The sequence below is a fragment of the Rhagoletis zephyria genome, unplaced genomic scaffold (assembly GCF_001687245.7).
Source record: "Rhagoletis zephyria isolate East Lansing unplaced genomic scaffold, Rhagoletis_zephyria_1.1 Rzeph_scaffold_00106, whole genome shotgun sequence".
Lineage (NCBI taxonomy): Eukaryota > Metazoa > Arthropoda > Insecta > Diptera > Tephritidae > Rhagoletis > Rhagoletis zephyria.
In genome coordinates this window covers 112,587-126,561 of record NW_016157190.1, presented here as the reverse complement: position 1 = coordinate 126,561, position 13,975 = coordinate 112,587, and the positions used below count along the sequence as shown (strand labels likewise).

General features: G+C 34.3%; 1 protein-coding gene across 2 annotated transcripts in view; it reads right to left on the bottom strand.

Annotated features, from left to right (window-relative positions):
* Window positions 1-531: 531 nt before the first annotated feature.
* The window catches only part of MFS9 (major facilitator superfamily transporter 9), a 16,966-nt gene continuing 3,522 nt past the window's right edge, over window positions 532-13,975 (bottom strand). For both annotated transcript variants that reach the window (XM_017633691.1, XM_017633686.1), the window contains exons 2-7: window positions 8,275-8,467; window positions 3,817-4,120; window positions 3,613-3,726; window positions 1,526-1,952; window positions 1,188-1,464; window positions 532-1,120 (exon numbers count right to left, since the gene is read on the bottom strand). In XM_017633691.1, coding sequence (XP_017489180.1) covers window positions 781-1,120; window positions 1,188-1,464; window positions 1,526-1,952; window positions 3,613-3,726; window positions 3,817-4,120; window positions 8,275-8,339 — 1,527 coding nt within the window. In that variant the 5' untranslated portion in view covers window positions 8,340-8,467 and the 3' untranslated portion in view covers window positions 532-780. The remainder of the gene's footprint in view (window positions 1,121-1,187; window positions 1,465-1,525; window positions 1,953-3,612; window positions 3,727-3,816; window positions 4,121-8,274; window positions 8,468-13,975) is intronic.

Sequence of the window (13,975 nt, the reverse complement as noted above, 5' to 3'; positions counted from 1 at the left end):
TATATGTATGTATGTAAACACCTCTTTCACAAAACCAGCTACTGAATTTAACATTGCATAAATTTGAACTATTTCGTTATTAGTCAAAGTTAGCAATTCAGTGCCAATTTGAACTATAAGTTCATCAATTAGAAAAAGGCAATCCAGTTCAGTGAAATCAGTAGCATAGTATTCGAAGCACACTAAAATTTGGAACCAGTTTTTCTTGCTGGGTTGTATAAGCATTTCACAAATACATACGTTTGTATTTATATTAGGGGTTGTCACGATCTGGTGCATACTCTCTAGCATGGAGGATAGAAAGCATAAAACAAATCAAACAACAACAAAATTAGCCAATCATGCTATTTATGCTATCTATCCTCCATGCTAGGCAGTATGCACCGGATCGAGAATACCCCTAATGTTCCGTCCTCGATACATCTGTAAAATACTAATTTGGCTGCATAGTTTCAGGCACTTAAATAAATGTTGCCCACCCACTACGAACACACAAATGCATACGTTTAGATTAGTTTTAATTTCCTTTATATTTTAATTGTTCAGCTATGTATGTAAACATTGTACTTAACTAACAGTAAAACTACAACAACTTTTGTCTAAATGTTAACTCATCACGAAAAATTAATAGGAAATGCTCGTTAAGAACTTTCACGCTGTCAATGCATTGTATCACAACTTTTCCTCATGAATTTGTATGAATATATGTACATTTATATTTATATACAACTCGATGCTTATAACCCCTGTAAGCCCTGTTCTCAGACTAATTTCAACAATTCACTGCTCTTTCAGATCGGCTGCAGCGTTGACATAACCTTCCTTTGCGGCGCCATTTACCGTTAATGCGCTTTGTCTCTGCTCTGCTTCAGCGTCCTTCTGCTCTGGCGATTTAGCCCATTCTTGCAGCTCACCAGATGCCCAGAACCAATAGATGAGACAGCCGATAAGATATATACCAGCGGAAATGAAGAACACCGCTTGCCACTCGTCAGAAGTTTGATTCGTAACTAAGTAACCAGTCAGCATGGGACTGACGATACCGGGGATCGTGGCAAATGTGTTACCAATGCCCATTAAAACGCTGGCATGTTGGGGCGCTACATCAAGGTGGTTGACGCTACAAGTATTGGAAAAATATGTTTTAACTAAAAGGAATCTATTGGCTATATATTCCCGATACTCACGCAAAACCTGACCACGCGAAGGCACCCAATCCAACGGCGATAGTAATGCAAACCACCGACCACGCTGGATCCAACAAATACGCAGTCAGAATCATGAAGGTGGTTTGTGCGAGGAAAGCGCCGCAATTGAAGTAGCGACGAACCTGTGTTGTGGTCAATATTTTCTTCACCTGCAACCAGTCAGCCAAATAACCTGAGACACCAAGCAGAATACCCATGGCAAGATATGGAACAGCAGATAGAAAACCAGTCTTGTCCAAATTAAAGTTCAATGTATCTGCAAAGCAATCAAAATAATAATAAGTCCTGTGAAATTTGTTGGTGTCAAATTCGCAAACCTTTCAAAAATGTTGGCAATTGCGTGAGCAGCGTATAGAAACCCCAGTTTTCTGAGAAATGTGACGCCACGATTGCATAAAATGGTTTAGATGTAAATATCGCTCGCCAAGGATGTTTAATATTCTGATTTCCATTATAACCAATCTTCCTCTGTATGTATTCACGTTCATCGTCCGAGCAGAAACGATCGCGATCAGGACCCGAACGCACCATCAACATCCATACAATAAACCATACCAAACCAATGGCACCAAATACATAGAAGACACTCTCCCAACCGTAAGCCGAAGCAAGTAAACCTGATGAGGGCATCGCTACAACGGTACCAGCGTAGTTTCCAGCAAAGGCAATGGATGCCATTCGTGAACGTTCAAGAGGTGGAGACCAGCGTGACCAGACAGCGTGTATGCAGGGGAATGTGACACCCTAGAAAAAAAATTACGATTAAGCCCATATACATACTTATTTATATGTGTATATACAATTGTGCGTATTTGTTAGAAAATCAGGAGAATGCTGGTTGTCATAGGGACTACAAGTTGTTACATGTAATAATTCAATATGTGCACTGAAAACAAATTCCTAGATCGTATTCTCGCCTCGAGGTGCCCTAAAGGAACTAGTAAACATCGTTTTGGCTACCTGTATTATTTACTTCTGAGATGGGAGAGAGAGAAGGGGGAGGTTTAGATAACATGGATTGGGTACGTGACACAGATATTAGAAGGCTGCTGATGCGTATGTATATCAAGGGACTGCGGAACCTTTTTCTGTTTCCATTGGCCATCATGCTTTCTTTTGGCCATATTCCTCGCCGCCTTAGTTGAAAAGCTCAGATGCCTCAGGCAGTGTTATTTTTGACACGTCATTCTGTTCATGGATCATGATAAGTCTGAAAGCGATACATCGATTGAAAGCTTTCATTTAGTGCCAGCCGTATCAAAATCTTTGAGACGCGTGCCTTTGAAGTGGCGCGCCGTAATTCAAGCCAGGGACGATCATAAAACGCTTTTAATCTGAGAGCGCCTAAAGCTTAGAAAAGCTTGGTCCGCGGGATATGTTTTGATCGTGACTGATCTAGATCAGAGACATTTAAAACAGCGACGACCAGAAAGAGGTTAGCGCTAAGCCAATAAACTCGAAATAAATCTTCAAAAAGCTTATACCATAAGATATGTTTTCTTCATGATTGATATAAAATCTATAGACAACTTTAAAAAGCTTCCCACACGAAATATATTCTGGCCGAGTAACGAGCCGAGAGCGCTTTAACTCTTTGTCTCTCCATACAAATTGTTTAGACAGCTTAGACCAGTGATAAACATCTTTGTAAAGATCTTCGCCTATAAAAAGTACTTACCTAAGTGCTCTTGAATGTGCGGATATCTACATTATTATGATAAAACCGGGCGTTAGCACCTACACTTTGAGGCTCGATAAAATGATCTGGAGTGAAGACTTTCCATTGTAAAACCAAAAATACATTCTCCTAAAAAATCATACTCTTAATATTACCAAGTTGATTTTCATGCCGTTGCGTGGCAGGGCTCATAATAAGTGCGTTTCAAGAGCTCATAACACCAATCGCAATTGCTTTCAAATATTAAGGAAACAGTTCTTTAGAGCATTTAATTCGGGTATTGTCCAGAAGATTGTTATACATTTTTATTTGGTAAGGTGGTTTTAGTATCCATGACTGCAGCTCTTTTTCTGTCGCTTGGACACTTTACCGTTGTTGTATTTTTTTTTAAAGAAATTAACATTTTTTTCTTAAGAGCTGCAAACTGCTTTAAGACATTTTGATAGAAGAAAACTCCCTTTTAATTTTCTCGCATTTTTTATATGATTTAGTTACTTTTTCTTGAGGGCTGGATACCATGATTAAAGTGGAATAAAAAATAAAATTTCGTTTCGAAAACAATTACCAGGGTCATTTGAGAATATCTATTAAAATTTTTTTTGGATTGAGACGCTCTCCAGCACACACTGCTGAAAATGGTTTCTTCTTGTATGTATGCTCATTCGCTGACAAATATACATATGTATGTAAATACATAGATACATATCTAAAAAACCACAAATTTACCTCAAAAACACCTTCTATGATGCGCACAGCGAGGAACATTTCAAGACTGTGTTTAGCCGCCAGCGGTGTAAGTAGAGTTAGAAGAGCAGTTGTGCCGATGCCCAGGCCGAAAACCTAAACCAAAACGACAAGCAATTAAAAATTTGTATACAGAATCCGCTTACTGCATACTATGTATGCAAGTAGCTATGCGCGTTTACTTACAATGTTACCACCAATTTTAGCGCCAATAAAACCGCCAATAAACTGTGTCGTTATGTAACCATAGAAGAACGAGCTCAAAATCAGACCTTTTTGCTTCGAGTCCCATGGAAAATCTTGTTCATATGAGACATTACCAGCATCATCGATGACAGTGCGATTCTCTGTCATAGCAACAATGGCTACACTGAGGTTGACGCGCAACGAGTAAACGTTAAAGAATCCAAGGAAAGCTAGCAGCACGACAACATAGCGACGTTTCTTCCAAAATTTCCAAGAGAGTGGCTCTGCTTCGACAATTTCATTGCTATTTGAAAAAAAAAATATAAAGAAAACGAAAATTTGTTGCATATGTATGTAGGTAAGAAATCTAATTAAAAAGCGGAAAATTTTGATGAAATTTTTTCGAATTTCGACTTAAACAGTTTTTGTTAAATAACAAGATTTTTTTCAAAACCAGTTTCGAAAAATTGCAATTTCAAAAAAAAAAACGGTTTCCGATTTTGGAAAAAAAAAACAGGGCAACCGGTTTTATACAGTGAAAATGCTTTTGTTGGTAAGACGACATGACCAAAAATTACAAAATTAACAGAAAAGATAGGGTTTGTTTAGAAAAGAGCAAATGCAAATAAGTTCAAAAATTCACGTTCGCTTTAACATTCAATGATTGCATTTATTCTGACTTTTTTCGGATTTGAGTAGTGCTCCGATTGGAGTCGGTAAAGGCGTGTCGCAAAGGGATCTAAGGCCAGATCCCCCATTGGAGACTGAAGAAATTAAAAATATTTATTTCATTTAATGTCCAAAATCGATACCACTAAAGTCGTAGATATCACATATAAATTTTGGTTACAATTGGAGTCGGTTAAGACGTCTTCATAGGGTAATCGGAACATTGACCGAGAGATTGCGAGAGTACCGTCACCAATTTCGAATAATTAAGATATTGGGTACCCCATGGAAGCTGTTTCAAATTTAAGCATTTTGTGTTTCTAAAAAATCGTATTTACAAACATACCGTTGATAAAATGAATCGACAAACAAACTTTTAAATGTTTAAAACTGATTTAGTTTATATTTTCCGAAAAAATATTTTGATTGGAAGATGAAAATTCAGGCATGATATGGACTAAAGAAATGCAGTCACTAAATTTGGGAAATTAAATTGAGTATTACTTAAAATATCGTCGTTATAATTGTACATATGACCTTGATGGGATTTTTGAGATTTGGTGAAACTTTCAGAAAAATTAAAAATATAAGCACCTAGTTTTTTCTAATAGCGGGCACTTCTCGGCAGGCAATGGCAAACCTCCGAGTGTATTCTGCCAAGAAAAACAGCTACTCATAAAAATACAATCGCCTTTCATAAAATACGATATATTAATAGTATGTGATATTTAAAGAAAGAGTGCAGATTAACTTAAACCAGATTAGAAATTCTATAATATAAATAAAAAAAACTAAATTTATTTAGAGCAAGCTTTAAGGCCAACAATCGGATATTGTATTTCAAAATGCGCCATATTACATTTTTTATTTCAGGTGTTTTGCGAATTTTTAGCAAACTACATATGTGTGTGCTAAATCTGAAAACAGCTGAGTAAAAAATGTCTGGAATTCATACATATGTGCATATGTACAATATTTAACAATTTATTAACAAACTGTTTTTGTGTTGTGTTGTTGAACCGAGTGGAGTGATGTGGGAAACGCATACCAAACAACCAAGTTTAATCAGCTGCAACGGCATTCAAGGCCAACTGCTTGGCTCACGATACATTTGAATTTTCCTAACTAAAATCAAGCTAAGCAAATTAACCGCGCTTAATTTTCGCTTTCGTTGGGGCAATGGATATCTCTCCCTTCGGCTAATGACTTAATGAACAATGGGCATAAGTATGAAAATAAGTATCTTGTTGTTGGTTCCGCCCAGCTTATCAACTCCTATACTTACATATTTATGTACAAATGCCACTATGTATATCTAACTATTTACAATCTTCAAGTTTCCATTTTTTTGTTGTGCATAAATATTTACCATACAAACAATACACGGTTCATAAAAAAATACCTATGTACATATAAATTTACTTGAAAAGTACAGTGTATGAGTTCAGATCAACTACTTATTGTAGATTCTTTACCGACGTCTTAAAAACTTGAACTAAGTCAAAATATATATGTATGTATCTCGGTGCATCGACAGTGTTGGAGATAAGCTCCACTTTCCTTTTAGGGAATATGCCTCGGTATTCGCAAAGCCTGGGACTGCATACAATACATTGGAAATTTCTATTCGAACAACTAAGCTCTTTAACGCTTAAGGGCCATTCAATGTAAAAGAGGAAAGCGGAATAAATTTTAAAATATCCTAATTATCCCTATTTCAGTCATCTCATTAGTCTATTGAAAGATAATTGTAAGAATAAAAAGAAGCCGCATTTTTTTTATTTCGTATATAACTTAGAAACCACTTAATTTTTATTTAAAGGAATTTTATACTATCTATTTTAAAAAATATCTTTCACTGTTGTATAAGTTCTGACAGGATCGAAATAATTCACAATTGATCACATTCTGGAGTCAATGTACCACCAGGCACAAAGGATTGGCCCCTGGCAAGTTATTTTGTTACCATCCCACCTGTTTTGAGAGCTTACTTGTTGCTTCCTTTAAAAATTTGCCCTCCAACTTAATAACTTTTTTATTTAAATATATTCGGTTGCAAGGTGTGATAGTAGTTATGATTGAAAAGGTATGGTATAAATTCAATTAACAAAACTTTTAAGGTCTCTAAAAATAAATGAATTCGGGAATATCACCAGTGAATGTTTTCTTCGAAGTTTTTATACACAGACATATGTACGAGGGTTCGTATTTATATTTCTGGCCTAACAATGGAATATTGCTGATTGATGATCATAATGATCAATACACTTTTGCATTCGTTCGAACCGATTTTCGACGAGGCTCTTGTGAAATATTATAGCACGAATATTTTCACTCTTTAATTCCATTTTTTTTTCACCGAGATAATTTTGAAAGCCACAGTAAACAACACTAATATAGCGCATATATACATTAAAACGTTCTTAGTGCCTACAAGGTGAAATATGTCAAACTTTTCAATGGAAACGTCAAATGACACCTGACAACACTATATGTGCTTAAGGCCGGAAATATAAATAGCAATCCTCGTATATAGTTACATATTTACGGCATTATGGATTACAGCCGAAATGAGACAGACTTAATCTAAAGTCAAGCCTAATTCTCTGAAGTTTTTAAATTTAAAATTGAGTATCTATTTAGTAAAGAATTACAAACGCCTGATTTTGACACACCGTGCAAAAGCAAAATGTTGGCCAAGACTTATTATGGCTGCAGCGCATGCTAAATACAAAGAGCATGCGGAACATTCGTCATTAAGAAGGCGGCTTGAGGCGAGTCGGTTTTCTTGCTAAACAACTTTTCTGTTAGAAATGAATGATTAGGTTGCGGAATTTAAATGAACATATACATATTAGGTAACAATATGCTGATTACGAGGGTGTGTTGAAAATAGAGCAACTGTGGGAAGTCATGGAAACCACACATGTACATTAGGGTGCCCATCGAAAATGCTTTTTTTGGAAATTTCAAGACCCGACCCCGTAATTTTATTCGTTTTTTTTGAGAAATATTTTTGCCTATTTTTATAGATTTTTTAAAGGTCATTTAGAGGTCGCGACCTGTCGATTAAGTCACTTATATCTGATATGTGTATCTCAAAAACTACTTTACTAATCTTAGCCAAATTTGGTGAACATATTCCGCTTAGGCTTCTTAAGCGCCATATTGGAAATTTTTGAAATCGGATAAAAACCACGGGCCCACCAACGTAATCTGAAATTCGACAATTTGTATGCGATTGCAATCAATAAGGTATCAGTTTATTTGAAATTAGGTTTAATTTTAGATAGTACTCCATATTTGAAAATTGTAGAAATTATCGATGGTCAAATTTTTAAAAACTAAGAGAAATATGGGTATTTTTTTAATTTACCTGATTAAAGATCCCAACAAGCCTAGTCCGACAATATATTATTATATACCATTTTAAAGTCCTATATATTCTCCTTTCAGATCACATACGATCTTTGAAATCCAATTAAAAATAGTCATTCAAAAGCGCATAAATCTACCAAATCCTATTTTCTGATCTAAATCGACACGTCGCGACCTCTAAATGACCTTTCAAAAATCCGCAAAAATAGGTAATAATATTTCCCATAAAAACGAATAAAATTAGGGTGTAGGATCTTGAAATTTTCAAAAAAAAAAGCATTTTCGATGGGCACCCTAATGTATATACCTACAAAATCATACACATTCAAATAAATACATACCTCCTCACACATTTCTATGGCAACAGCCATTTCCGAGATGTTTAAAGAGTACATTTTGACTTTTACTTACGGATCATGGTGCGCTATCTCCATCTTGTGTCCATTAAATTTTTCACTTTTTGCACCGTCGTCCATTGTTACTCGGTGGTGTCTCCTAATTCAGGTTATTATATTGATTCGCGCTAAAGTTTCGGTATGTCGCTTCGTTGGCTGTGAAAAATTTATCTCTACTTATTGTTCGTTGAGCGTATGAATCGCATTTCCTGCAATACATAGAAGCGAAATACAAAAATATTACACGACTGATTGTAATACTATTTACTACCAAGTATCATATTCTTATATGTATTTATTTGATATTTTAGCGATAAAATTTTTTCGTCTAATGGATTTTCGTTCTGCGATCCAATTTGTAGATGCCAGGCCCGGACACAAAGGGGAAGGGGGGGTTTTAGGGTTCAAACCCCTCGTGTTGGAGAAAAATATGCATACAAATTTGCCATCATTTGGTTTAAGATAATAATGGTAAAAAATACTTTAAGATCTCAAAAATTTTTTATGAGCTTGAGGCCATTTCTAATGGTTCATATCCCAGTGACCGCGGTGAAGAAGTCTGATGAGGAGATGTGATAGTAGCTATCACTTCTACCTATGGGTATAATATTGATGTTTTTCCGCAACATTTTTTCATTAGAAACCGCCTCAAGCTCAGGAAAAATTGTTGAATATAATTTTTAAAAGGCCATAAAAAAACAAAAACAAAATTTTAAGATATCCGTAAATCTTTTTTATTAAAATAGGCTAATGGTGGCAACATTGTTTTTCCTTGCAATAAGGCAGCGACGCGTGTTGTGGATTGAGCGGATAATGGAAAAAAAAATAAACCGAGACTCATTTAAAATAGCGATTCAAGCACAAATTACAAACATTTCGAGCACATCTGCATGCTACATAGGAAATAAAAGCGTTTTTTATTTTATTAAAAACCAACGCGAAATCTTAACGACTTACAACTTGCACTTTATTATACTAAAATCTAGCAATCTATAAAACTGCATACCCAAAATTTGTATAAAAACTAAAAACAAAAAAATACTTTTAGTAAAAATTTTTTTATAACATTTCAAATTATTACTTTTTATTTTTTTTTGTTTTAAGAGAACCCTACAATTGTTTTTAACTAGTCTTTATTATGAAACTTTTATTAGCTGGAACAGGAGAATCGGTCTTCTTCAAAATTGGCGCATTCTCTGCAATTTGCACTAAAAAATTTAATACAAACAAATAAAAATTCGAAATTTGGGCTCAACTAGTCTCTTGCAAATTTTATTAGCTTTCATTAAACAAAAAAAATATTAAATTGGTTGAGAAATGAAGCCTCCAGTGAATTATGAACATTAAATCCCATTTATTGACCACTGTGCAGCGGTCGCCACTTTCACTGAATATCTATAATATAAACCATGTAAATCAAAGTTTCACACTTTATATAAAGTTCACAAAAATTTAAAAAATCTTAATCAAACCAACTTTTTATTCAAAGTTTCTTGAAAATTTTGGAGTATGCAGTTTTGTATCCCATTAGGTTTTAGTCTAAAGAAGTGCAAGTTTCAACCGGCTGATTTTTATTTTATTTTTTTTTTTGAGACTGTTTTTGCGTTTTTTTTTTTTTATATAACAAGTGCTTTACAAAAACTGGCGTTGAGTTTTTGAAATTTTCTTGCTAACGGTCTGCCGCATTTTGTTTCTTAAGAAATTCATGGTAAATGGAAAAAGTGCAAAAATCCGTCACAAAAAAAAAATCTCAAAAATCATCGGAAATCTTTAGCCGGTTGTAACTTGCACTTCATTGTACTAAAATTGAATAAGCAAAAAATGCATACTCGAAAATTTTGTAGAACTTCTGAACAAAAAGTTGAAGTTTTTGATGGAACTTTTAATGAATTGTGAATATTATAGTAGGAAAAGGTGAACACCATAATTTGTCGCCTAGTGTATTTTGTAATCACCAATCTATTATCAATAATAAGTTACATAGTTAAAAAAAGGATGCAGTAAGCGGTCTCAAAAAAGTTTAGTAAGTAGCTATAAACAGATGCCATTGGGCAATATTTAAAAATAGAGAGCTCTTGAAGAGGAAACTGGTTAACTAAATGATCTGATTTGGTTAATGCTCTGGTTATAATCTCTTTAATTTGTTTTTATGTTGTTTAAACCCTCTTAAAGATTTGCTTACGCTTTAGTTTTTGTAACCGAAAACATTTTTTTTTTACGGTTTAGCCGCTGAACTTTAGTGGCGTCTGCATTATGGAAACTGTCAACAACATCCCCTACTTCTTTGAAACACAGAAATTGAAAAAGGAGTTCATGTTTGCAAAACGAGGTGGTCGAAACTTATTACAATATTTCCGTAGCCACAGCCCTTAATTTTAAACGTAGAATACGTAATTTAAGTTGAACTTAAATTTTAAAATAGGTGGCAAGTCTCCTGCATGTAGTTAAGGAATAAAATCTATTCAAAGAAATTGTGATTGATATCTATATTGAAGAAATTTATTAAACCTATTGCGAATTCCTCCCCCCATGGTTGGTCATGGAATGGTCAAAATGGTTTTAGGAGATTATCTAAGAGCTAATTATATTTTGGTGATGTTGATTTTATCGATTAGGTGGTAAGATGATTTTTTTTTAATACATTTTCGTCATCCCTTGACAATCAGCTAATTATATACGTATTTTCTATCGGTGCAAAAACATTTCGGTGTAGTCATAAATCCTTCAAACCCGTTTTAATCGTTATTTTAGGTAGAAAAAATTTTAATACTTAAGATATTACGAACTTTAGTACCACTTGTGAATTCCCTAAATCTAAACAAAAAGGAATGTAATGAATTTTCGGCAAACATTTAGTCAATTTTTTATATTTTTTAGTTGCATTTTAAACAAATTGAGCTTAAATTTTAACTGTGACAAACTATTTAAAACAGTGAGAAAGGCACTGAATTCCGTCAAAGTATTTTAATGGGTATTACTAAATCGATCAAGAGATTCAGTGGGAAGAAAAACCCTCTTTTTTTTTTGTAGGGAACACTCTAACGTACTGACAGTATTACGAATTACGGAAATCTGTGTGCCACCGTAAATTAAAATTTTCCTCCAGCCAATTGTATTCAACTTAAGCTCTGGGCCACTTATCAGTACAAAAACGAAATTTAACAATAAAAAACAGGTAAAATAATAAAAGATAAACGCAAATAACAAACAACGACACACGTCAACAAATAGCCTCTATAGAAATATTTGCATGTCTTTCGAAATTATAACATTGTTAATGACATTTCGCTCGCAAATCACTGAAACAAGATAAAATATTAAAATGATGCGAATGATTACGACTGTAAGTGTAGTCTGTGTATTTTATGGCCACACACAGGCGTACTCATACTCACACACTCATGCACGCACAGTAAGTACAATTTCATTAAGTGGCTCAGCAGCACAAAAAAAAAACAAACAAACACGCCACTAAAACCATATGTACATATGCGTATTATCCGAAAGTATGCGAATAATTTGCTTACAAGTGATTGTTATTTTCAATTAACCCATTTCCTGCATTTAGTTCTAGGAAAAGAAAAGAAATGTGTCAAAAATTTTCAAAAAATTGCTTTGGTGGAAGGTTAATCCTGAGCCACGTCCATACAAGATTGGGCGCAGCTGAGCTGAATGAAATCGTGCACGTTTTATATTTGTAAGGTTCACGTTAGTATAAAATTTACAATAAAATTTCGTTTTAGCCGCACCGATATACATAGCTCACTTTTTCGTTATTTGCCGATGCGCTCACAGAGCTCAAAATTTCTTCTTAATTCTTTTATATTCCATGTGAAGATAACTTAAATAAATTTCCCTTTTTTCATAAAAGTTGTTGCGAATATTATCACTAAAAATTAACCTGTTAGCTTTTGAGATTATTGGTAATTAAAAATATTTCAAATCCATTGTTATTTTATGGGTGTGAAATATTTTTTTGCAGTCTGTTTTTCATTCACATTTACAATTAGGCGGTGAACAATCTTATCAACCAGTCAATCGCTGGACATTAATCACAATTGGGTACTACACAGTTTGGCATAGTATCGACTAATTTTACTGTTTTATGGAGTAGTACAACATGTATGTGTAAGTATATATCGAAAAAGTTTGCCACTTACATAAGTTTGGGTAGTGTGCCTGTCTGCGTTCAAAATTTCTAGTGTATTGTATTATTAAGTACCTATCAGGGAAGCCAACTCGTGGGGAATTCCCCGATTTGCGGAGAATTACAGTTTTTTGTGGGGAATTTCAGTTTACGTGGGGAAGCGGGCGATGAACTTATTTTTGTGAGGAATTAGGTGTAATAAAAATTTCTTTTTTGCTCCACTAATTTCATAATGAATGCCGTATGCAGTTTTGTAGCTCGTCCAATTTTAGTATAATAAAGTTTCAAAAGGCTAAAAATTATGGTTCATTATTTAGAACTTTCCTTGTAGGATTTGCTTTCATATAACGAATAAACACAATTTATTTTATATGGAAGAAAACCCCAACACCTTCGGAAAAAAAAACAAAAACAAAAATTTTTAGGTACTTGAAACTTTATAAAAATAACTCGAATTAAATAACAAACAAAAAAAATGTGAAAACTTGTCAAAATTTGGCGCGACTAAATTTTTTTCGACCGCTGTATGTATGTATGTAAATATTATATGTACATTTTTTGTTCTTTATGTGTTAACAAACTTAATAAAAGTTTGGTTTGATTCTTGAATACATAGATGAATTATACATATTTAAAAATAAAATAAACAGAAATACCAGATATACCAAGAGATATCTATGGATGGGGAATTTTACGAAATTTCGGGCAAAGTAGGGGAATTTCATTGTGGAAAACGGGGATTTTTTCAAAAATGAGTTGGCTACCCTGGTATGTATTTTACATCGTCTAAAAGTGAAAAAAAAAATATTTCGTCGAAAGCGTATTTGAGAGGCCAACGAAGCAACGTTAAACAACAACAAAAAATAACGTACTTGCACCGGTTATTTATGTGCTTATTTTTTTCTTTAGTAACACTGTGCGACAATTTCATGGCAATTCAAACCATGCCGGACTTTCCTAATATTTTATGAAAGTATACATTTCCAGAAATAAACCACTCGATGGATTTGCAAAAGTTTCATAACCGGGCGTAAGCAGTTTAAAAAAAAAGTGGAAAAATGGTTGAAATAAATGTCTATATAAATAGTAAAATTTGATTGGAAATATTTTAGTAGAAAATCTATCCCATTAGCTGTCGCCTGAAAAATTCGTCTTGGCCCTTAATTCAAGAAACCCCTGAAAAAGCAAATTTGGTAGTTCTTTAGAGGATTGGTAAGTTCTGGAAAACTTTTCTCCGGAAAATTTTACAAAGGAAAAAACTTTATGTCACCAAAGTAAAAGGTTTTTAAAAAGCAAAGCAAAGCAAAAGCAAAAAGCAAAGCCCTACGGCATGGTGACAGGTAATAAGATCAACGGAAATAAGGTCAATTGACTTTATTTCCCACCCTGGTGCGAAATAAAGTCAATTGACATTATTAACTTTTTAAAAACGAAATAAAATCAATTGACATTATTTCTCCTTAAAACATTAAATTTGCTTAGCTTCGCGGCGGCCCGCGTCAGCGCGCCACACCGCGCGCGTCGCGCTCGCGCTCGCGCCCGCGTACCCCGCGCGAACGGCGCGCACACC